At 44.0% G+C, this 25,049-nt stretch overlaps 1 protein-coding gene across 1 annotated transcript; it reads left to right on the top strand.

The window, feature by feature from the left end:
• The first annotated feature begins 1,183 nt into the window (after positions 1-1,183).
• On the top strand, positions 1,184-25,049 carry ISY1 (ISY1 splicing factor homolog). Its single transcript, XM_011222956.3, has 11 exons — positions 1,184-1,341; positions 3,419-3,441; positions 4,265-4,316; positions 5,082-5,147; positions 6,150-6,192; positions 9,761-9,873; positions 15,012-15,129; positions 19,401-19,523; positions 20,554-20,675; positions 23,818-23,904; positions 24,297-25,049. The coding sequence occupies exons 1-11, from the start codon at positions 1,339-1,341 to the stop codon at positions 24,402-24,404; spliced, it is 858 nt and encodes a 285-aa protein (XP_011221258.1). The 5' UTR covers positions 1,184-1,338; the 3' UTR covers positions 24,405-25,049.

The raw sequence follows: 25,049 nt of genomic DNA, 5'->3' as shown, positions 1-25,049 counted from the left end.
AACTAGCTGCCAGAAACGTGGGAAGATGGAGTCTAGCTGGGTGGCCATATGCCCACCTAAAACTTTTAGGGAGACAACTTGTCTTTATCATGGTTCAGGCATGAGATCCTGGTGTCTATCCTTCTAAGTACTTGTCTTCCTGTCTGATTCTGAACCACGTCAGCTGCTTTCCCCTGTTGGTTTGTGCCTCCGGGCTGGGGCTGAAGTACCCACCACTGGTTAGTTCTTCTGGTAGAGGAAGACACCACGGCTCAAGCACCATGCTTGAAAAGGGAGAGCTGCTGCTACTGGCTTAATTTGCTACCGTCCTTCATCTGAATTCCACACCACAGCTCTGGACGCCATAAGGGAGTAGCCACTAGAACCATACCCACCTATCAAGTGGCCTCTCCCATGTTCCTGGGTCCTTGTCTAAGGACGTTCTGATCCCAGCAGTATGCTCATCACACAGATTGACCACATCTCTCTGGGTAGTGACACACATACCACCTCTCTGACCAACCTCCTCTTCCTCCGAGTAAGTAGCTTTTTCTTCCCTGGGCTTTACATTTCTTATTTTAAAAGAGGGTGACTTCCAGCACTGGTCCAGCTCTGATGAGCCCCGCGATTCCAGAAGAGCTCGGAAAAAGTAAGGCCCCACGTAAATGACAGGCAAACGCGAAGGAATTTGCGAAGCCCTGCCAGCTCAAACTCCTGGAGAGCGCTCGCTCTGATCTGCGCAAGGGGGCGTTTCAGCACCCGCTGGCTGGAGTCTGCGCCTTCCACTTCCGGAGCTGCCTAGCCTATTTTACGCGGGCTGGGTTCAGCTGCCCCAGTCCGCTGGGAGGACTTAGTTCGTTCAGAGGCATGAGGACGAGCGACTTCCAAAAGGGGGACTGAGGGATGCGACCGACAGGATCAACCATGACCCCCAAGTAGTTTACACTCAACTGCAGCCGACGTCGCCCACTTCCGCAGTACCAACAGCTAACACGAGAAAATTCGCACTTGTTATCGCGAGAGCAAAACCAGGGGCTGAGGACAAAAATGTCAGTCTCACTACGCAAGCGCAATTTTGCCAACGCCCCCATTCTTCAGACGCGCGTATTGGTGCAACGTCCATCCGCCTTGGGAAGGCCAGCCTTACAGGAGCACGCTTGCGTTTCCTCCTCCCCTTTTTCAAGTCTCATTTTTACTTCCGGCCCCCACTTCCGGTCCTTCCCATTTTCCTTCCGGCAGAAAAATCGGTGGTGCGGTACGGTAGAGTGTTTTAGTTCCCGTCAGGGTCGGCCTCGTCGGAGGCAGTGAAGCTCCAGGGGCTGGGGCCGCGCGCCCCCAGGGCGGCGCCCTCACTCAGCCATGGTGAGTTGGTTGGGTGCGTGATGGAGGGGGCGAGCGGGCGGGCTGTGAAGGCTCCCGGCCCCTTTCGGGGCGCTCGTGGTGGAGGAGCGCCGCCGGGCATCACTGCAGGCTTCAGGCTCCTGGGCTACCTGTAACTTGGGTTCTCTTCCTCCTTGCTTCAGCTGTCAGAAGTTGGGGGAGGAAACGGGAACCTCGGGAACGGAGTTACCTTTTCCGGCAGTGTTTTCATGTCGACTAAGCGCTTTAAGTTATCTCTGGGGGAAAAGTAAGGCACGGAGAGGCCCCAAGGACCCGCTCCAAGTCACGGTGCCTGGCGTGGGCCCACTCGTTTGTTCCCAAGACCCATACGGGAGATGAACAGCGGTTGTGACAATATGTTTCTGGGTGTTTTGATTTATGTGTTCTCGGTCTCCCCCACGAGATACAAACTTCACGAGGGCAGGGTCTTGTCACCATTGCTTTAATGTCTAATACGGTGTCTGGCACGTTGTAGGTGTTCAGCAACGATTGAGTGGATGGCATAGTGTTATTGCATGAGGGTGTGTTCTCTGTGGTCTGGGGTGGTTTGTTGGCTTCTCCATTCGTTCAAAGTAGCGCTCACGACATGGAAATATGAGAATGCACATAGCGCTGGTACAGAGAAGTTGCTCATATATTTTGGTAACCATAATATTTTCATTAAGTGAAGGCCCCATAAGGAGCACACGATGCAGGAATAAGGTTGTAGATGTATTGCAAGCTCTTGTAAATTACCGAGCCCAAGATCCGAAGGAGAGAAACCGGTGGGCTAGAAGCAGCCCTTTCTGTGGGAGAATATGCCCCAAATTACTGCTTCATACTGCCCTGCTCAGCCTCGAAGCTCTTCGTTTCTGAACTCTGACAAGCATAGGGAATCCGTCTTTCCATTCCCTAGCAGGAGAGAGGATCCTTGGGCCTGGATATTTCTGGGTATGGGAGTTTTTTGTTATTTTATAACACTTTCACCATCACGCATTCCTATTTGTGGGCTTACATTACCCAGGGCGCATTCCCTTATCACACTGATTCATTGGGGGGGAAGTTCCAATAAGTCCCCTCAAAAAGAAGACCCGTGGCTAAATTGCTACCACCTACCATGGTGTTTTAAGCATGGAGTAAGCCCTGAGAAACATTAAATGAAGTATTCAGAATCCGTAGGATTTAATAATATAGGTAGGACACTGCCACAGTCTTCAAGATGATGGCCTCCCCTGGGAAAGCTGCTCTCTTTTATTCCTTAGTAGTTAATGTGTTCATGTATCCACCAAACTTTCGCCAAGTTTTTTCTGCGTTCATTGAAAGGGAGGGCCAGAAAGGAGACTTAAATTGAGCTCACTTTTGCTGAGTATCTGTAAACTGCATACCTGATGTTTTCATGTAGTTTTCTTGTTAAGTCATCATGACATCTGTATGAGATAAGAGGTATTATCCCTATTGTAAAGACAGGGAAACTGAGAGACTACTTCTCAGGGATGGTAAGTGGAAGAGCTGAGAGTAAAATAAGTAAGTCCCTGACTTAGCAAGTACTTTTTCTATTTATACTACAACCCAAAAAACCTGTTCTGTGCTTGACACCGTGTTTCAGGGACAATTGTCTTGACACTAGTGTGACAATACTTACATAAAATTCAGTTTGGAAAAACCTGTCTTTTCTTCCCGAAATTCTGCTGGCAGTAAACAGACAATTGGGATGCTGGGTGGAGAGGACCACAGTCATTACAAATCTAGACAAAATGTAGCAGCCCAGTTGGGAGGAGGGGGCCAGAGAAGAACTTTCTAGGATTGCGATGACACAGGTGATACATTTTGAAGGTTGGATAGGAGTTAGCCAGATCCAAGGGGGTGGGGACAGTGGAGAAGTAAAGAGTTCAGGTGGAGGGAGCAGCGTAAGTAAAGTCACAGGATTGGACATCTTTTGATTTTGTTGTTGTTGTTGTTGCAGTGTGCATGTACTAGTTCAGACGTTATGCTTGTGACTGTCCTTGTGATACTTTTCTCTAAAAACTACATGGAAAAAAGGGTATTTTAAACATGGCATTTTTCTTCTCTTCTCTCTTAGGCCAGGAATGCAGAAAAGGCCATGTAAGTATCAACTTAATTTTGTCTGTAAATTTTATGTAATTTAATTATTCCCACAGACCTCTTTTTGTGTTTGGTCTTTTTGGTATGTTTCTTTCTTTACATGTATTAAAATAGTATTCACATATTTGCTGTTTGTTTTCCCCATTAGTGTTTTCTGACAGATCCCAGAACTTATACTGGATAAACATTAGTTCACTTAGAGATGGTGCAGGGGCTGTGAGAGTGACAACTGGGCACTCTGTGGTTTTAGTCTCTTAACATCTGGATGTGTTGCTTACCACAGTGGTCTGATGAGTAGGGTTTCCCATAGTCTTTACATGCAGTGTAAGTAAAATAGATACTTGGATGTTCAGGGACACCAATGGCTTTTTTTTTTTTAAAGATTTTATTTATTTATTTGATAGAGATAGAGACAGCCAACAAGAGAGGGAACACAAGCAGGGGGAGTGGGAGAGGAAGAAGCAGGCTCATAGCGGAGGAGCCTGATGTGGGGCTCGATCCCATAACGCCGGGATCACGCCCTGAGCCGAAGGCAGACGCTTAACCGCTGTGCCACCCAGGCGCCCCACCAATGGCTTTTTTAAGTGCCACTGTTGGAACATGGAAACCCATAACTTCTCTGTGGTGTCTTAATCTCTCACACATGCTTGTGTATGCTCTCTTTTTTTAAATGAATAATAATTATGAAAAAATAGATAATAATATATATGAGTCATATTAATGAGCACCTTACATGATGGTCATGAACAGATCTACCCCATCTAGGAACTTGGGTGACAAATTTGTGAGCCGTATCTAAGGGAGTCTTCTCTCTTCCTGGTAGGACGGCCTTAGCAAGATTTCGCCAAGCTCAACTGGAAGAGGGAAAAGTGAAGGTCGGTTTTGGTGTAAATCTCCCTCCTGAACTGTAAAGTATCAAGAACAATGTGGTAAAACTCCCTGCTGAGCAGACTCGACTTCCTGTTTCTTGTTTGTACTTCCTGACGTTCTTACGAATCTGTCCACTTGAATTGTAGGTGTACCTCCCTATAGCCGGGGCAGTGTGACCGTCTGGTTGCTTGTTCTTCCACGGCCTGTTATGATAAGTGGCTCCCCGTATTACCCCAGCTCTAATGTTGAATAATAGGAAGTGCTGTGGAGAGCAGCTCTAAGCTGCAACCAGTAAATGATCTCAGTTCGTGGAGGCTCAGCCAGGCCAGGGATAACATGTACCATTCTTCCAATATTTTTGCTTTGTTTTAAAAAAAAAATTATACTCATACGTGCTCACACACACATACGTGTGTATACACACGCATGTATGTTTGTTCAAAACACGGGTAGCCATTGTTTCTTAAGGCGATATGAATATGCCATGAAATGGATATAACCTAGCTTATTAGCCATCTCTCTGTTACTGGAATTTTAAGTTGTTTCCTGTGGTTTGCTGTGCTGGATACAGTGCAGCCTGTGTATGTTTTGCATGTATGGGTGTTTCCTAAGTAGAGACTGTAGAGTGAAGTGTAAGGCTTGATGAGATCGTCTGGAACTGAAGCTTCAAATGTATTTAGACATTTAGTCTTCAGGGCTGAACCAGCTGCGGATGCTCGTAAAGCTTGGAACTAGGACAGTGGCAACATGTGTATTTTGCTTCTTCTTAGGAACGAAGACCCTTTCTTGCCTCAGAATGTACTGAGCTGCCCAAAGCTGAGAAGTGGAGACGACAAGTATGTTGTGGGTGAATCTGGTCTTATAGTAGAAGTAACAAGTCTCTGATTTTTTTCTTTTTGAATTGAAGTCTAGTTGACACAGATTGTTCCATTAGTTCAAGTGTACAGCGTGGGGACACCGCAAGCACAGCTCGATCTGTTAGCATAAACCCTATTACAGTACCATTGACTGTATTCCTTATACTCTACCTTTTTTCCCTGTGACTTTTCATTCTATGACTGGAAGCCGTACCTCCCACTCCCCTTCACCCATTTTGCTCATCTCCCACCCTCTGCCCTCTGGCAGTCATGAATTGGTTCTCTGTATTTATGGGTCTGTTTCTACTTTTTTGTTTGTTTATTCATTTGTTTCGTTTTTTAGATTCTACATATACGTGAAATCATGTGGTATTTGTCTTTCTCTGTCTGACTTATTTCACTTAGCACCCTCTGTGTCTATCCATGTTGTTGCATATGGCAAGATCTCATTCTTTTTATGCCACGTAATATTCCATTTTATAGGTACACCACATCTTCCTTATCCGTTCACTGTCCCTGGACAGTTGGGCTGCTTCCTTAGGTGTTAGGTATTGTACATAATACTGCAGTTAACATATATTTTTTCAAATTAGTGTTTTCATTTTCTTTGGGTAGCTACTCAGTAGTGGAAATATTGGATCATGTAGTAGTTCTATTTTTAATTTTTTTAGGACCATCTATACTGTTTTCCATGGTGGCCGCACCAGTCTGTGTTCCCATAACAGTGCACGAGGGTTCTCTTTTCTCCACATCCTTTCCACCACTTGTTATTTCTTGTCTTTTTGATTCTAGCCATTCTGACAGGTGTAAGGTGATATCTCATTGTGGTTTTGATTTGCGTTCTGATTGTTTCTTATTATCTAAATGATTCATTACCAGAATTCTAAGTATTTTTAATTATTAATTTTGAGTTATATTTTTTCTGTGCTTTCAGACATACTCAAGTCATGAGAATTGATTACCTTTTATTTTTTTTCACAGATCATTGGAGAGATCTCTAAAAAAGTGGCTCAAATTCAGAATGGTAAGCTAACCTATCTTTTAAAGTGCTGATTCTCAAATCCACAATTAGACTTGGGGATTTCAACACTTGTCTCTCAATAATCAATAGAACAAGTGGATAGAAAATCAGTAAGGACATAGAAGAACTGGACAATAGTATTAATTTGACATTTATAAAACACTCCAGGGGACATTTGTCAGTATCTGGAGACATTTTGATTTTTACAGTTTGGGGTGCTACTGGCATCTAGTGGATAAAGCCAGGGGTGCTGCTAGGCAATCTCCAGTGCTTCCTACGAAGAATTTTTGACCCAAAATGTTAGTAGTGCCACTGTTTAGAAACACAGCTCAAAGGGAAATTGAAACCTGAGTAGCAGCTCTCTATCTATTAAAAAATAAAAAAGGGGCGCCTGGGTGGCACAGCGGTTAAGCGTCTGCCTTCGGCTCAGGGCGTGATCCCGGCGTTATGGGATCGAGCCCCACATCAGGCTCTTCTGCTATGAGCCTGCTTCTTCCTCTCCCACTCCCCCTGCTTGTGTTCCCTCTCTCGCTGGCTGTCTCTATCTCTGTTAAATAAATAAATAAAATCTTTAAAAAATAAAAAAAATTAAAAAAAAATTAAAAAAAAAAATAAAAAATAAAAAAAAATTTTTTTTCTTTTTAAGTAAACTCTGTGCCCAGTGTGAGGCTTGAGCTCATGACCCCAAGATGAAGAGTTGCGTGCTGAACCGACTGAGTCACCCAGGCACCCCTATACCTATTAAAGAAATTGAATTCATCGTTAAAGCCTTTCAGCAAAGAAAATTCCAGGCCCAGATGGCTTCTGTGGTCAGTTCTACCAAACATTTAAGGAAGTAATAATACCAGTTCAACATAGTTTCTTCCAGAAAATTGAAGGGGAAGGAACATTCATTTTACAAATTTTAGTATTAGCATTACCATGATACTAAAAGCAAAAAAAGACATTACATGGATAGAAGAAAACTGCCAACCGATATTCCTCATGCATATAGACATAAAAATCTCCAACAGAATATTAGCAAACCAAATCCAGCAATTTATAAAAAGGATAATAAATCACAGCCAAGTGAGAGTTATCCTAGGAATGTGTGGCTGAATCAGCATTCAAAAATTAATACAATTCACTTATCCCCATTCTAAAGTAGAGAACCCACATGATCATCTCGGTAGGTACAGAAAAAGTATTTGGCAAAATTTAACATTCACTCATGCTAAAAACTCCACTAACTGGGAATAAGAGGGAATTTTTTTTTTTACCCGGATACAGCACTTCTACCAAAAAACCTAGTCAGCATCATAATTAATGGTGAAAGATTGCACGCTTTCCTCCTGAGGGCAGGAACAAGGCAGATACCTGTTCTCACCACTTCTATTCAAGGTCATACTGGAATTCCTCATTATAGTGCAGTAAAGCAAGGAAAGGAAATAAAAGGCACACAGATTGGAAGGGAAGAACTATAATTCTGTGTTCTCAGATCACGTAATTTTCCATGTAGAAGATCCCAAGAAATCTATAGAATGATTTCTTTTCTTTCTTTTTTTTTTTTTTTTTTAATTTTATTTATTTGACAGAGAGAGAGACAGCCAGCGAGAGAGGGAACGCAAGCAGGGGGAGTGGGAGAGGAAGAAGCAGGCTCCCAGTGGAGGAGCCTGATGTGGGGCTCCATCCCAGAACACCGGGATCACGCCCTGAGCCGAACGCAGACGCTTAATGACTGAGCCACCCAGGCGCCCCTATAGAACGATTTCTAAAATGAATAAGTGAGTTTAGCAAGGTCACAGAATAGAAGGTCAATACACAAAAATCAATTCTATTTTTATAAAGTAGCACTGAAAAATTGGTACTAGAACATTTTTAAAAGTGCTATTTACAAAAGCACCAAAACACAAGAGATACTTAGGTATAGATCTAACAAAACATGTGCAATCTGTATGCTTTTTTTTTTTTTTAAAGATTTCATTTATTTTTTTGAGAGAGGGCGACAGAGATAGCGACAGAGAGTACAAGTTGGGAGGAGAGGGAGAAGCAGGCTCCCCGCTGACGAGGGAGCCCGATTTGGGGCTCAATCCCAGGACCCCAGGATCATGACCTGAGCCTTAGGCAGACACTTAACCAACTGAGCCACCCAGGGGCCCTTTTTTTCCTTTTTTTAAGATTTTATTAATGAGGGGCGCCTGGGTGGCACAGCGGTTAAGTGTCTGCCTTCAGCTCAGGGCGTGATCCCGGCGTTATGGGATCGAGCCCCACGTCAGGCTCCTCCGCTATGAGCCTGCTTCTTCCTCTCCCACTCTGCCTGCTTGTGTTCCCTCTCTCGCTGGCTGTCTCTATCTCTGTCAAATAAATAAATAAAATCTTTAAAAAAAAAAAAAAGATTTTATTAATGAGAGTGAGCCAGAGAGAACACTCGAGCTGGGGGAATGGGAGAGGGAGAAACAGGCTCCCATGCTGAGCAGGGAGCCCGATGTGAGGCTCAGTCCCCTGGGATCAGGACCTGACTGAAGGCAGAGGCTAAAACCAACTGAGCCACCGAGGTGCCCCTGCAACCTGTGTGCTTAAAACTACAAAACACTGATAAAGGACATCAGAGATGACCCGAGTACATGGAGAGATACACAGCATTCATGGATGGGAAGACTCAGCATAGTAATGATGTCTGTTCTGTCTCTTCAAATACTCAAAATCCCAACAGGATTTTTTTTTTTTTGTAGGGTTACCAGATTTTTTTCTACATTTTAAATAGAAAGGCAAAGGAACTAGAATAGCCAAAACAGTTTTGAAAAAGAACAAGATTGGATTATTCATACCACCTGATTTGAAGATTTAATATAAAGCTGCTGTATTCCAGATAATGTGGTATTGGTGAAAGACAGACGATTGAACAGAGTAAGAAGGGCAGAAATAGGGCCGCACATGTGGCCAGTTGACTTTTGACAATGGTACAAAATCCATTCAGTGGAGAAGGGGAGGGATACTCCCTTGCAATAGCCATATGATATTTCATTTCAACATATTGGGGTTCATTAGCTATTTCCTTCCTCTGGTGGGCTGCCCCAGCTGCTCCCAGCTCTTGGCCGCCATAGACAACACCTTAGCAAAGTCCCTTGTGCATATTCCTTCAAATAAGTCCCTTAGGCTTAATTCTCAGGGTATAGTCTTTGCCAAAAGATGTCCCCATATGACAACACATTGCTTTCTTGAAAGGGTGAAACCAATCCTCCCAGGCCCTGGTGCTTATGGCAGCCTCACTGCACATTGTTGGCATTGGATGCTAGGTACCCCCACCACTAAGATATTTTAATAGTTAGATAAGTGGAACTGCAGGATTGCTTCAGTTTATATTTCTTCAGTTGCTAATGAGGAGGAAGTTGTTTTTCAAGGATTTTTTTCCCCCGTGCTGGTGGGAACCCTAATCCTTGCTTTTCCTTTATTTGGGTGTTGATGGTTTTTCTTATATATTTAAGTGAGTACTTTTGTACTGGATACCTTTGTAAGTGTTGACATTCATTTTTGAGGGTATAACATTGAGTGTTATTTTGAAGAAACGATATTAATGTGTTTGTGTTTTTAGCTGGTTTAGGTGAATTCCGAATTCGTGACCTGAATGATGAAATTAACAAACTGCTAAGAGAGAAAGGACACTGGGAAGTCCGGATAAAGGAGCTGGGCGGTCCCGATTATGGAGTAAGTAAGCAGCAGTCTCAGAGGATCTTGGGGGTAAGCTAGTGAGCTTTTCTGGCAGCAGGGTGGCTCTGCATCCCTTTCAGCTCCCAGCCCAGGCCTGCCGCAGAGTAGGCACTTGAGGAGTGAGAAGTTTGGAAAGTGCCTGTTGCATGTGGACAGGAAACATAGGTAGTATAATTCTGAAAGACCCCGCAGCACAGCCCTCAGAGCAGACAGGGCACCTGAGTTTACTGCTCAGATGGTCTTGAGTAAGCCACTTAATCTGTCTGGGCCTCTTGTTTAAAATGACCATGGTCTTGGGGTGCCTGGCTGGCTCAGTCAGTGGAGCATGTGACTCTTGATCTTGGGGTTGTGAGTTTGAGCCCCATGTTGGGTGTAGAGATTAGCTAAAAGAATAAAAATCTTTAAAAAAAACAAAAGAAAAACGACCATCGTCCTTTTGCGTCATCCCTGAGCTCCTTGGGGGTCAGGGCAGCCATTGTTGGGTTCTTTACCTGAGGGGGCCTCATTGTAAAACACACGCATACAAGCTTTCTGTCACAACCCAGTACACACAGAAATGTACTGAAAAAATACATGGTGATGCATGTTGATATTTTCTGTTGTTATATTTTGATTTTAAAAAATTGATGCTTGTGACCTACACTTAATTGATTTCATGACTCACTCATGAGTCTTGACTTTAAAAAATATTACCCCAGAGCCCACCCCATTTATTTGTGAAGAGATCTACCTCAGGTCATTTGACCTCATCAGTGAGCTGTAATATGTTATGTAGGAAGTACGTGAAGTTTTTCTAACCTGCTGGTATTTTCACTTTTATGAAAGTTTAACACATAATTATCACTTTAGTACCTGGTGTAAAAACGAAGGAGAGGCATTCATGTTTCTTGAGCCCTGTTTTTTTTCTCTGTACTGCGTGAGGAACTTTCCCACTTACTCTCTTGAGCAGTTTGGTGATGGTGATTTTATGTGTCCTATCAGACAGCTTTAAAATAATGCAGAAGTTTGTTAACCCTCCTGGAAAAGGGACCTCAGAAGCAGAAAAAAAAATTAATATGTAAGATATTCTTAACTGCCACCACCCAAAGTCAACATTAATTTTCTTGAAATTTTCAGTGTTATTTTTTATTGAAATATAGTTGACCCACAATATTACATTTATTTCAGCTGTACTACGTAGTGATTCAGCAGTTCCGTACGTTATGCAGTGAGCATTGTTAACCGTCTGTCACAGTTATTACACAGTTATTACAACATTATTGACTATATTTCTTAAAAAAAAAACCAGTATAATTAGTTTCAGGTGTATACTACAGTGACTCCACAATTCTGTACATTACTCAGTGCTCATCATGATGGGCGTACTCTTAATCCCCATCACCTGTTTCACCCATTCTCCCTCCCACCTCTCTGGAAACCATCAGTGAGTGTGTTCTCTGTATTTAAGAGTCCGGTTTTTTGTTTGTCTTTTTTTTCTTTGTTCATTTGTTTCTTAAATTCCACATATGGGGAAAGTCATGTGGTATTTTTTTTTCCCCCTCTGGCTGACTTATTTTACTTAGCATGATACTGTAAAGATCTATCTATGTTGTTACAGATGGCGACATTTCATTCATTTTTATGGCTGAGTAGTATTCCAGTGTGTGTGTGTGTGTGTGTGTGTGTGTGTGTGTTTGTGTCGCATGTCTTCTTTATCAGTTCATCAGTCAGTGGACACTGGGTTGTTTCCATATCTTAGCTACTACGAATAATGCTATAATAAACATAGAAGTGCATATATCTTTTCAAATCAGTGTTTTCGTTTTCTTTGAGTAAATACCCAGTAGTGCAATAACTGGATTATATGGTAGTTCTGTTTTTAATTTTTTAAGGAGCCTCCATACTGTTTTCCACAGTGGCTGTACCAGTTTGCATTCCCACCAGCAGTGCAAGGGGCTTCCTTTTTCTCCACATCTTTGCCAACACTTGTTGTTTCTTGTGGTTTTGATATTAGCCATTCTGACAGGTGTGAGGTGAGACCACACATTGTAGTTTTGATTTACATTTCCCTGATGATGAGTGATGTTGAGTATCTTTTCAGTGTGTCTGTTGGCCATCTTCATGTCTTCTTTGGAAAAATGTTCATGTCTTTTGCCTTTTTTTTTTTAATTTGACAGAGACACACAGCGAGAGAGGGAACACAAGCAGGGGGAGTGGGAGAGGGAGAAGGAGGCTTCCCACTGAGCAGGGAGCCCGATGTGGGGCTTGGTCCCAGGACCCGGGGATCATAACCTGAGCCAAAGGTAGACGCTTAATGACTGAGCCACTCAGGTGCCCCTTTTGCTCATTTTTTAATTGGATTATTTGTTTTTGGGTGTTGAGTTGTGTAAGTTCCTATATATATGTGTATATATATATATATATATATATATATATTTAAGATTTTATTTATTTATTTGACAGAGAGAGCAAGCACAAGCAGGGGAAACAGCAGAGGGAGAGGGAGAAGCAGGCTCCCCTCCAAGCAGGGAGCCCAACATGGGGCTCGATTCCAGGACCCTGGGATCATGACCTGAGCCGAAGGCAGACGCTTAACCATTTGAGCCACCCAGGCACCCCAATTCCTGTATATTTTGGATATTAACCTCTTATTGGATATATCGTTGACAAATAATCTCCCATTCAGTAGGTTGTCTTTTAGTTTTGTTGATTGTTTCCTTTACTGTGCACAAGCTTTCTATTTTGATGGAGGCCCAATAGTTTATTTTTGCTTTTATTTCCCTTGCTTCAGGAGACACATCAAGAAAAATGTTGGCGTGGCTGATGTCAGAGACATTACTGCCTGTGCTCTCTTCTAGGACTTTTATGGTTTCAGGTCTCACATTTAAGTCCTTAACCCGTTTTGAGTTTATTCTTGTGTATGGTGTAAGAAAGTGGTCCAATTTCATTCTTCTGCATGTGACTGTCCAGTTTTCCCAACACCATTTCTTGAAGAGACTGTCTTTTTTCCATTGGATGTTCTTGCCTCCTTTGTCGTGCAGCAATTGCCCATATAATCTTGGGTTTATTTCTGGGCTCTCTGTTGTGTTCCATTGCTGTATGTATCGGTTTTTGTGCCACTGCCATACTGTTTTGATGATTATAGTTTTGTAGTATATCTTGAAATCTGGAGTTCAGCTTCATTTTTCTTTCTCAAGATTGCTCTGACTATTCAGAGTTTTTGTGGTTCTATACAGGTTCTGGTATTATTTGTGCTGGTGTTTTGAAAAATGCTGCTGGTATTTTGATAGGGATTGCATTAAATCTGTATATTGTGTTGGGTAATATGGACATTTTAACAATATCTTCTCATACATGAGTGTGGAATGTCTTCTCATTTGTCATCTGCACTTATTAGTGTTTTATAGTTTCAGAGTATAGGTCTTTCACCTCCTTGATTAAATTGATTCCTAGGTATTTTATAGTTTTTGGTGCAATTCAGCATTAATGTTTTAGTGTATTTCTCTCTACAGTTTTTTAAGATTTTATTTTTGAGTAATCTCTATACCCAACGTGGGGCTTGAACTTACAACCTGAGGTCAAGAGTTGCGTGCTGTACCAACTGAGCCAGCCAGGTGCCCCTCTTTCTAGAGTTTGTTAATGCTTAACAATTTTATTCCCATTTTCTATGTGTAAAAGTAATACATTTAGAGTCTTTGTTTCACAAGATGAGAAGAGTTCTGGAGATGAATGGTGGTGAGGATTACATGATAATTATGAACGTATTTAATGTCACTGAACTGTCCACTAAAAATGGTTAAGACGGTAAATTTTGTTACGTATGTTTTACGATATGAAGGAAAAGAGAAAGTAGTACATTATCAGTAAGGTCAGAAAAGTACAAAGAAGCAGAAGAGCATTTGGTCAGAATGCCGTTTCCTGGATGCAGCTGCTTGAAGAATTCCTTCCGTTGTTTTTCTGTGAATGCCGTGATTGAGATCACACTTACTGTCTGTACAACTTTGGTTGTAGCATTTGTGCTTCTTTCCAAAATGGTAACGTTGGTTATGTAGATGCTGCATATGTCTGTGCAGAAAAAAAAAGAGAGAGAGAAAATATAAAATAAAAAATATAAAAATTATAAAATATTCAAAACCTGTGTTATATTCTATGCATGATATGGAATATGTTATATATTTTTCTAGCCCACAGAAATAACTGCTATTGACATTTTCTATTTCTTTCTAGCTTTTTTCTCTATCCATATATGTGTTCATTTTTACAGAGATTGTTTTTTATTCTATGTGCTTTGTTCATTTAGTGTATCAAGAGCATATTTTCATGTCAGTAATCACTACTTTAACAAGCATTCTTGAGAAAATTGGAAAATTAGTACAGAGAATTCTTATATACCATTCCTACAGATTTACCAGTTTTTGATACTTTGCTGTATTTACGTTGTCGTTTTCTGCGTGTACCTTGAGATTTATTTTTTCTGAACCATTTGAAGCTTAAGTACATCATGCTTCCTTACCCTTTAATACTTAATATCTCTGTGTGTATTTTCATTTTTCCTCTCTCTCTGTGTATTTTCTAAGAGTAAGAATGTTACATAACCGTGGTAGAATTATTGAGTGTAGGACATTTAACTTTGGTACAGTCATTTTATCCATCCTACTCAGCTGTTTCACTGATTTTCCCAATAATCTCCTTTTTAGCATTCCCCCTTCTAAGACAGGACCTAGTCCAGGGTCACATACTACACGTGGTTGTTGACATCATCATTTTTGTTGGATAGAATTCCATCTTCAAGATGTATTTAATTTGTCTTTAACTGCTTGTCATTGAAGTTGTTTGCAGTTGTTTCTTTAAGCTTTTGTCACTTAGGTTGTATCATAAGTGTTTTCCTAAGGCAATCCAAAAGTTTCATAAGAATCATCATTTTTAAGGTATAGAATATATTCCATCTTTGATAATGCTATAATTTATTTAAATCATCCTCATACTGTTCGGTATTTAGGCTGATTTTCATTTATGAAAAAATGTACCTAAGTATTTTTCTCTGTATATCAGTATTTTCCCACATTCAGTGTTATTATCTTAAAGTATATTTGCAAACATGGAAATAGTGGGTTAAAGGATCAGATCCATTTTCTGTTTTTTTCCTTCCCAATAAGAAAGTTGGCCCTAAAATGCTGGATCATGAAGGGAAAGAAGTCCCAGGAAATCGAGGTTACAAATACTTTGGAGCTGCTAAAGATTTGCCTGGTGTCAGAGAGCTTTTTGAAAAAGAACGTAAGTAACTGCTAATGTTTGTGCAGGTTTTAGTCTCTGATTGCTGGTGATTATCATAACGTGTCTGTAGGCTAGGTGCTCTTCCAGCTACATGGCAGTCGTGTCAGAATTACTGTTCCCAGATTTGCAATGAGAAACTGTAAGTACTAGGAGTTGAAGTCATAGGCCCAGGGCACACAGTTGGGGCTGGGAGGTGGATCCAGAAGTGACTGGTACCAAATTCTCACCCTTTGCACGTGCCAGTTTCTCAGCCCAGATGTTTCCCTGTTTGAAGTTTCCTCAAATTATCAGGGCAGGCTCTGATGTTCATTGAAATGGGTTCATGTTTCAGTTACTTACTAGTTGAACAAACTCTACCTGAAGAACACGTACCGAACCCCAGTAGGCATAAATGGAGAAAAGTGGAATGACTGTGTGCGGATTCACACTGCTGGTCCCCTCACCTGGCCTGCCTTCTCCTTCCGTGACCCTGGGGAGCTTCAGCCAAACCTTGGCCTTCCAAATGCACTTGGAAACCACTAGCCTGGAGTGTTTGTGGATTTTAATTTTGCCCTTTAGGAAAGTAGTCTAAACACTTTATAGAAAAAAGTATGAGTAGTAGAGAAGAATAACACCAGTATTCTCACTGCTGTTGACATTCTCCTCTGTTTCCTTCCAGGCAGTTTTTCTGTTTATTTAAAAGTATGATTCTACCTATTTTTTTTTTAAGATTTTATTTATTATTTATTTGACAGAGATAGAGACAGCCAGCGAGAGAGGGAACACAAGCAGGGGGAGTGGGAGAGGAAGAAGCAGGCTCATAGCGGAGGACCCTGATGTGGGGCTCGATCCCATAACGCCAGGATCACGCCCTGAGCCCAAGGCAGATGCTTAACCGCTGTGCCACCCAGGTGCCCCCAATTCTACCTATATTAAGCTCTACTTATTTTTAAATTAATTATACCCAAATGTTTTGCATGTGTTATTAACGACACTTAAAAATAATTCAGGGAGAGGTGCGCCTGGATGGCTCAGTTGGTTAAGCATCCGACTCTTGATTTCGGCTCAGGTCATGATCTCAAGGTCATGAGATTGAGCCCTGCCTCAGGCTCTGCGCTTAGTGGAGAGTCTGCTTGGGATTCTCTCTCCCCCTTTTCCTCTGCGCCTCTCCCCTCTAAAAAAATCTTTAAAAATAATAACAATAACAATAATTCAGGGGGTGCTTGGCTGGCTCTGTTGGTGGAGTGTGCGACTCTTGATCTCAGGATTGTGAGTTTGAGCCCCATGTTGGGTGTAGAGATCACTTAAAAATACAATCTTAGGAAAAAAATCTTTAAAAAAATAAATAATTCAAAGTTTAAATATCATGGTGTTCATTATGAAAGTAATATAATTTTTTTACAGAGAAGTTATAAAATACAGAAAATCAGAAAAAAAACTGTCCATATTCTCACATCTTGTAGATGACAATTGTTGACATGTTGGGGCATATTTCCTTCCAGTTTTTAAAGGTAGATGACAACCCAACAGACTGGTCCCCTCACCTGGCCTGCCTTCTCCCTCCATGGCACTGGGGAGCTTCAGCCAAACCTTGGCCTTCCAAAATGCCAAAAATCAAAGCTGATAATATAAGAAGAAGAAATTCATATGTATAAAAATACATATGCGGAGGGGGGGCCCTGTATTGAGGTTTTGCTGTACATTTTACTTTTTTAAATTTGCATTTTTCTAAAAAATCAGTTGTAGATTTTTTTTTAATAAGAAAGTGCCTAGGTCTTTTTTTTTCTCTAAAGATTGTTCATTTATTTATTTGAGAGAGAGAACGCACAAGTAGGAGCAGCAGCAGGCAGAGGGAGAAGCAGGCTCCCCATTGAACAAGGAGCCCAATGGGGGACTCCATCCCAGGACCCCGAAGGCAGATGGTTAACTGAGCCACCCAGGCGCCCCAAAAGTGCTTAAGTCAGTCTTAATGAGTATAATTCAAATAGCGCTGTCCCCTGGGTCTCCCCAGCCCTGTGCCCCTGGATAACTGGTAATCATCATAATTTGTTTGGTACGTTCCCTTCCAGGCCTTTTTTTATGCACTTACATGCTTATTTCATCAGCTAAATTTCATCAGGATAAGTGACAGATGACTCAACCCCGGTTCTGTTTAGGCAGAAAAGTGAATTTACTGTCTCACATAACTGAAAAGCCCATGGGTAGTTTATCTTCAGGAATGGCTGATTGCCCGTCACATTTCCTCCATGTTGTAGTTTTGACTTCCGGCCTGTGAGCTTGTTCTCTATCTAGCTCTCTTCTTGTGGTGGCAAGTGGTCCATCATCAGTTTACATTTTGTCCTCTCTCAGCAAGAGATTTTTTCCCCCTAAGCGGTTCAAGCAAAACTCCTAGAATTGAATCAGGTTGGCTTTGATTGGCTCATTGTTCATCCGTAAACCAGTCCCTGGGATGGGGAGGGATGCAGTGTTCTGGCAGGTTTTAGCCCTGTATCTGGTCCTGGGTGCAGCTGGCATTGTCACAGGACAGGGACCAAAAGTCGTGCCGGGCAGACAGATTTGCTGTCAGCCACGTGAGGGTGATGGGTGGAGGCCTGTGAAGACCCAGTGGCTCGCCTATACCTGTTGTGTTGTGTTGTGCTCTGCGTTGATATCCGCCCAGCGTTCTGCTTAGAACTCTATGAGTGGATGTGAAGGATTAAAGCGTATGATATTAGTGGCGCCTGGGTGTCTTAGTCGTTAAGCATCTGCCTTTGGCTCAGGGCGTGATCCTGGCGTTCTGGGATCGAGCTCCACATCAGGCTCCTCTGCTGGAAGCCTGCTTCTTCCTCTCCCACTCCCCCTACTTGTGTTCCCTCTCTCGCTGGCTGTCTCTATCTCTGTCAAATAAATAAATAAAATCTTAAAAAAAAAATAAAGCGTATGATATGAATTAGCCATACTTTATATAACCATTCATCCATTGGTAGACCTTTAGCTATTTCTAGTTTTCCATAAATATAAAATTTTTGTGGATCTGATGGTTGAAAATATATTATTTTTACTTTTTATTTCCCTGATTACTAATGAAATTGATAACTGAATTCAATTACTAATTGAAATTTTTATACATATGAATTTTTTCTTCGTATGTTTTTTCCTCTATGTATGCTTTTACTCTTTCACTGTATCTGTTGGGTTGTCATTTCCCTTTTGATTTTTTTTTAAGATTTTTTATTTTTTAATTAAAAAAAATTTTTTTTAAAGATTTTATTTATTTGAGAGAGAGAGAGAGTGTGAGCACGAGTAGGGGGAGTGGCAAAGGGAGAGGGAGAAGCCCTGTAGAGCAGGGAGCCCAATGTGGGTCTTGATCCCAGGACCCTGAGATCATGACCTGAGCCAAAGGCAGACACTTCAGTGACTGAGCCACTTAGGTGCCTCTAAGATTTTTTATTTTTAAGTAATCTCTACACCCAACATGGGGCTCGAACTCATGACCCTGAGATCAAGAGTTAAACGCTCCACCGACTGAGCTAGGCAGGCCCCCTTCCCTTTTGATTTTCAAGAATTACTTAAATATTCTGAGTAGTAACCCTTAGTCTGAAAATATTTTCTTTTTTTTTTTTTTTAAAGATTTTATTTATTTATTCGACAGAGATAGAGACAGCCAGTGAGAGAGGGAACACAAGCAGGGGGAGTGGGAGAGGAAGAAGCAGGCTCCCAGCGGAGGAGCCTGATGTGGGGCTCGATCTCATAATGCCAGGATCACGCCCTGAGCCGAAGGCAGACGCTTAACTGCTGTGCCACCCAGGCGCCCCTGAAAATATTTTCTTTAAGACTTTCTCATTTATCTTTTTGGTTTGTTTATAGTTTGTTTTGTCTTATCTGTATACTTAACGTTTTTCCATCTTTTTTTTTTTTTATTAAATCTCATGACATTTCCTGTGTCATTGAAACATCTTGTGAAATAGCTATAGAGGGGTCGTAGGGTACACCGTGTAGTTTACAGCCCTAGTTATTCCAAGTTTTCACGACTCTATAAACAATGCACATCTCTGTCCATACAGCTTTGCCTGCTTTCGTTATGGTTTTTTAAATTAGGATACATGCCTTCTAAATAGACTAATTGGGTTAAAGGGTTCAAAACTGATTGAAAAAAGGGTTGTACCACTTCTGTAATTCTGTGGCTAGAATAGGAAGTGCCTATGTAATGGTGTTTTCTTGAGCGTACTCCCTGGCTGCATAACATTGTATAGGATGCAGGCGGGGGTGTGACTGTGGTGGGACATTTAGCTAAGTCGGTGCTGTTTCTTTAGCTCTTCCTCCTCCAAGAAAGACACGTGCCGAGCTCATGAAAGCGATCGATTTTGAATACTACGGTTACCTCGATGAAGATGATGGTGTCATCGTGCCTTTGGAACAGGAATATGAAAAGAAATGTAGGTCTATGAGCAATTCATTTCATTATAGATGGTGTCTGGTTTCTGTTCTGTCCTTTGAAAATGGGTTTTTAAATAGTGCTTGATGCCAGAAGCGAGTTTATTTTATTGCTGATACTCTTCAGAAGACATGGGCTGCTAATGACCTAACCGTCCGTAACTATGATGTAGTCCAGGGCTGTGTTGGGCCCGAAGCAGCAGATTGGGGAAGCCCACGATCACATTGGACCTGTTCCCCGTCCAGCTGGAATTCATCTGGATTCCTTCCCACGCTGGCCTTTCTTGAAATCAGGAAATGGTGCCCATTTAAGTGGCTTTTTGATCTGCTTTAAACACAGCTAATACATTATGAGTGTAGAGCAAGATGGGTGGCTCTTTCTGAGTGCTTCCTCCATGCCAAGCACCATGCTAAGCATTTTTTGGACCCTGTTCTTTTTTTTTTTTTTTTAATATTTTATTTATTTATATGACAGACAGCTAGCAAGAGAGGGAACACAAGCAGGGGGAATGGGAGAGGAAGAAGCAGCTCCCAGCGGAGGGGCCTGATGCAGGGCTCGATCCCAGAGCACCGGGATCATGCCCTGAACCAAAGCCAGGCACTTAACGACTGAGCCACCCAGACGCCCCTGGACCCTGTTCTGAAGCCTCATGACGGCCCTGTGAGGAGTAGTTAGTGCTGATCTCCCAGTGGTGTGTTGAGCTAGGGTTCTGGGTGGAGGAGGTCAGGAGTCTGAGCCCTTTTCCAGCAGCATGTACTGCTGTGTCTCTCCTTTGTCATGTGGGCGTGTCAGGCAGCCACTCAGGTTGCTGGACTGTGGATGATCTGGGGACATCCCCTAGAAAGCCGCCTTGTTGTGACTTCCAGCTGGAGCTGTGGTATGACCAGACTGCCTCTCATATCCCACTCTGTCTGCCAGGGCAGAATGGAGGGCGCTCCCCTTCCGAGGGGACCTGTGGGCCTCGCCCTGTGTGGCTTGTAAAGCTGATTTAGAGGCCTCGCTAAGCAGCAGCTGCTCTCTTGTGTCTCCAGTCAGGGCTGGATTGGTTGAAAAGTGGAAAGCAGAGAGAGAGGCCCGGCTGGCAAGAGGAGAAAAGGAGGAGGAGGAGGAAGAGGAGGAAGAGATCAACATATATGCTGTCACTGAGGAGGAGGTAATTGGGGTGGGGGGGGCTCACTGCCTTCTGCTCTGAGCCACGAAGGCTGGGCCTTGGGAGAATCGGCGGAGAGGTAGGAAGGTTTAGCTCATTGGTGAGGGGTCCGGGTCAAAGCCCAGCTCTGCCCCTATCTCCAGCTGAGAGCTTCTGTTCCTCACCTGGAAGATGGATATGAGGTTCACCTCTCAGCATCCCAGGGAGGGTTCCAGAAGGGAATGGCTGTGAGAGCACTTTGTAAACTGTGCTTTACACCCAGAATTACTTACCTGCTTCATAGAGGTAGGTCCTCCTAATATATTGTCCGACTTCGGAACACTTTGAAGCCATACGAGTTATAGCCCCTCTCCCCATCGTTTTTTATTTATCTGTCCACTTATTTATTATTACCACAATTTCAGGTTCAGTTATAGATCTATTGCATTAACTGCTTCTACTTTATAAAGTACTGCAGATTGGGTGGCTTAAACCCCAGAAATGGATTTACCCAGAGTTCTAGAGGCTGGAAGTTTGAAATCAAGGTGTCAGCAGTAGGTCTCGTCGTTTCTTTTTAAGTGGCAGTGTAAGTAGCTCTTCTGCAGTCTTAACACCCCCACACCTTCATGGTAGAGATAGAAACCAGCCCAGAGCAGAGGAGGGACTGATGGAGAAGGTCACGGCTTCGGGTGGAGCTGTGATCTCGCCTCTCAGGCAGAGCTTCCTAGCTCCAGGCTCTCCTGAGGCGCCTGCCGTGCAGGCCTCATTCCTTGGACATATTGAGAAAGAATGAAGTGGATTTGCTGGACTGAGAAGGGGAGGGGAGTTCCTGTGCATGGGCGGTAGGTCAGGTCCTGTGTGAGGACCTTGCTGTGATATCAGTGGCAAAGAAGGACACTCAGAGAAGTTTAGTGACTTGGTCAGCATCACACAGGATATAGCCGACCTGAGGTTCCTGTGCAGGTCTGGCTCTTGAGCAGTGGGGACAGTGAAGCATTTGAAATAAGTTGGCAGCATGCCCTAGGAAGGTCTTGTCTTTTTTCCCTCCCTCCCTCCCTCCCTCCCTCTCTCTCTCTTCCTTTTTTTTTCCCCCTAAGTGGAGCCCAGCACGGGGCTTGAACTCAAGATCCTGAGATGAAAACCTGAGCTGAGATTGAGAGTCTGATGCTTAACCACTGAGCCACCCAGGCGTCTCTACCTGGGAAGGTCTTCTTTAGCTGCAAATTTTCATTTGTTCTTTCAGCATCTGTTTGCTTAATTAGTGGCTCCTGTGAGCCAGGTCCATGCCAGGGGCACAGGGGTACACAAGCTCTGCTTGTACCTCAAAGTCCGTGGGGAGACAATCCAGTGGGTAGAGTCAGTGGAAAACAGTGGTTGTCAGAGCAGCTCTGAGATAGTGACATGGTGTGGGGAGAGCCCGTGAAGCCTTTCCTGGGGAGCTGACCATTCAGCTGAGGCCTGAAGGATTGGGAGAAGTTAACCAAGTGAGAGGCAGTGAGGGAAAGAGTGTTCCAGGCAGAGGGGAACAGCGTGTACTGAGAGACGCCGTGGGAGTGTGAGGGACAGAGGACAGGCCACTATGGCTGAAGCACAGTGTGGGCTGCTGGTGGGGAGAGGAGAGGAGGCGGGAGAGGGGCAAGGCTGGACAAGCAAGCGCCCCAGCTCCGTGGGGAGGAGGCTTTGCCTTTATCCGGAGAGGAAAGGCAAACAACCAAACGTTGTTGTGGGTTTTGTTTGTTTGTTTGAAGACTTTTTTATTTATTTGAGAGGGAGAGAGAGCGAGGATGAGGCAGAGGGAGAGGGAGAAGCATACTCCCCACTGAGCAGGAGCCTGATATGGGGCTCGATCCCAGGACCCTGAGATGATGGCCTGAGCTGAAGGCAGCTGCTTCACTGACTGAGCCACCCAGGCGCCCCTGTAACCACCATTTCAGTCAGGATACAGAACTGTTCCCTCCATGCCCTGCTCCCTTCAGTCCCATCTTCCTCCTTCCCCCATCCCTCACCCCTAGCAAACTCCAGTCTGTTCTCTGTCTCTGTAATTGTCATTTTGAGAATGTTTCGTAAATCAAGTCGTGCCTTATGTCACCTCTGGGGTTGTCCCTACACTCAGCACAGTGCACTTGAGATCCATCAGAGTTGTTGCATTCGAGAGTTCGTTCCTTTTTATTGCTGAGTAGTGTTCCGCATAGAGAGAAGGACGCAGGTGGTAAGTGGCCAGGTCAGTGCATTTTCACAAGGCGAACAACCCCACGTAGGTGAGGAAACAACATGACCATGACCAGCACCTTAGAAGCTTGCTCCTGCCCCCCTGGGTGTCACTCTCCTGACCTCTAAGAACCCTTAAGCTCTTAGGCGTTTCTGAACTTGACGTCTCTCGGTGGAATCATGCGTGCCCTCTGCTGTCTAATGGTCGTGGGTGTCTGTTTAGCGTCCAGTGTGGGGCTCTGCCCAGTCAGGCTGCTGTGGCCTTTCTCGTTCATAGGCAGCCGTTTCTGTTGAGTGTACACGGGGGAGTGGAATTATCAGGTCATGGGGAGGGCATGTGCTGGGCCTCAGTAGATACGGCTAAACCATTTCCCAAAGTGCTGGGCCTGGTTTGCACGCCTCCCAGCAGCACCCGAGGCCTTCCACCGAAGGGTCTCCGCCAGCTCCTCCGGGCGTGTGTGCAGAGAGCTGGGGCAGGGCAGGTGGCACTCACAGGGGCCCTCTCTCCTCAGGGTCAGGCCACAGGGTCTCCTTAGGCGATGCGTAATCTCTTTTGACTCACGCGCAGACTCTGAGTTGATCTTTTTTCTCTGTGTGGTGCATTTTTAAATTTTAATTAAACAAAATAGATAACATGTACAAGGTTCAAAAGCCAAAAATACGTAAAGATCAAGGAAGATTCTCTCGTTCTCTAGGCGCAGAGGTGCACCTGGTTCTCACGGCTGTTGCTAGTTTCTATTCTTATTTTCTTTCCTCAGACAAAAGGCATAATTTACACAGTGCTTTGTTGCTTTTTAAATGGTTAATGGTGTGTCTTCTTGTCTTTCTGAGTACTGAGCTGCCTCATTCCTTTTGTTTTTTCCTTTGAAGCAGCCGCATAGTTGTGCATTTTTGTAGCGGTACCAACCTGTGTTTAACGGGCACCTGCTCACTGACTTTTTGGTGGTTCTGTTTCTAGTCTGACGAGGAAGGCAGCCAGGAGAAAGGAGGTGAAGACGGGCAGCAGAAGTTCATTGCCCACGTCCCAGTGCCGTCCCAGCAAGAGGTAGGACAGGGGCTGGGAGCTGCCCTTGCTGGTGGGGCTGTCCCAGCACCAGGGGCCTCGCCTCTAAAGGAGACTGCACAGAGCGGGGGAGTGGGTTTTCCTCGTCCTTCCTGTCCCTTAGGGCAGCTCTGACTCCGACCGGGGGCCGCTGTGGCTATGCTCACAATAGGGTGTGGAGTCCTGAGGAGGCAGTGTCTCGTCTGCTTTAGGGATACTGACACACAGTTGTTGCCACGCTTCCAGTGGGAAGAGTGTGGCTCTGGGAGAGGCGTCTGGGTGTTGGCTCCTCAGTGGCCTCTGTGCCGGGAACACCCTCCTGGCTGGGTTCTGGCAGGGCGTGGGGGGCATTGCTGAGGAGTAAAGCATGAGCCCTTTCTCCTTGCCATCTGCAGATCGAGGAGGCACTCGTGCGGAGGAAGAAGATGGAACTCCTCCAGAAGTATGCTAGTGAGACCCTGCAGGCCCAGAGTGAAGAGGCCAGAAGACTGCTGGGCTATTAGGGCTAAGCTGAGACCTGCTCAGGGTCTGGAAATCTGCTGGGAGACCATCCTCCCCTGCTGGCCTTTGGTGAGCCCACCAGATGCTGCTGTCCTGGGATTGCAGACAGGCTGGCTAGGGCCGCGAGTCCTCCTGCTACGTCCCCTACCTTTTCTACCCCCTCTCCTGATCCGAAGGGAGGGGCTGCCTGTGCCCCTCTGGCAGGCCGTCTTCGTGCTGAACCCTTCAGCTGTCACTTTTGTACAATGTTTTGCTATGGTAGGAGCCCACTTGTTTTTATCTGGAGTGTGTAAAGCAGACCGCTCATGGGCTGCCTGTGTTTCACTCGGCTTTCTACTGTCGTTTGCTGGGGAGGGAGGGAGTCAGTTTATGACTACAATTAAAAAGATGCAGTTTTTCCTAAAAAGACATATTGCTACCTCCTCTTGAAAAACGAGAAAGTTTGTCATCTCAGCCCACAGTCCCACGTGTCAGCCGCCAGCCAGAGCCATTCCTTTTGGGTCGGGTACTGCTCCCAGTTCTCCGTGGTCTACTCAGCCTGCCTCATTCCCTCCTGCCCAGGTGGCAGGAATTTGTTTGTTACTTCTGTCTTATGACTCCTTCTGAAGAGAGCTATTTTTATTAAAGATTTTTATATGAAAGGGCAA

This window comes from Ailuropoda melanoleuca, chromosome 4, assembly GCF_002007445.2.
Source record: "Ailuropoda melanoleuca isolate Jingjing chromosome 4, ASM200744v2, whole genome shotgun sequence".
In the NCBI taxonomy this organism is placed as follows: Eukaryota; Metazoa; Chordata; class Mammalia; order Carnivora; family Ursidae; genus Ailuropoda; species Ailuropoda melanoleuca.
Note: the sequence above shows the minus strand (reverse complement) of the source record. Positions and strands in the feature narration are given on the sequence as shown.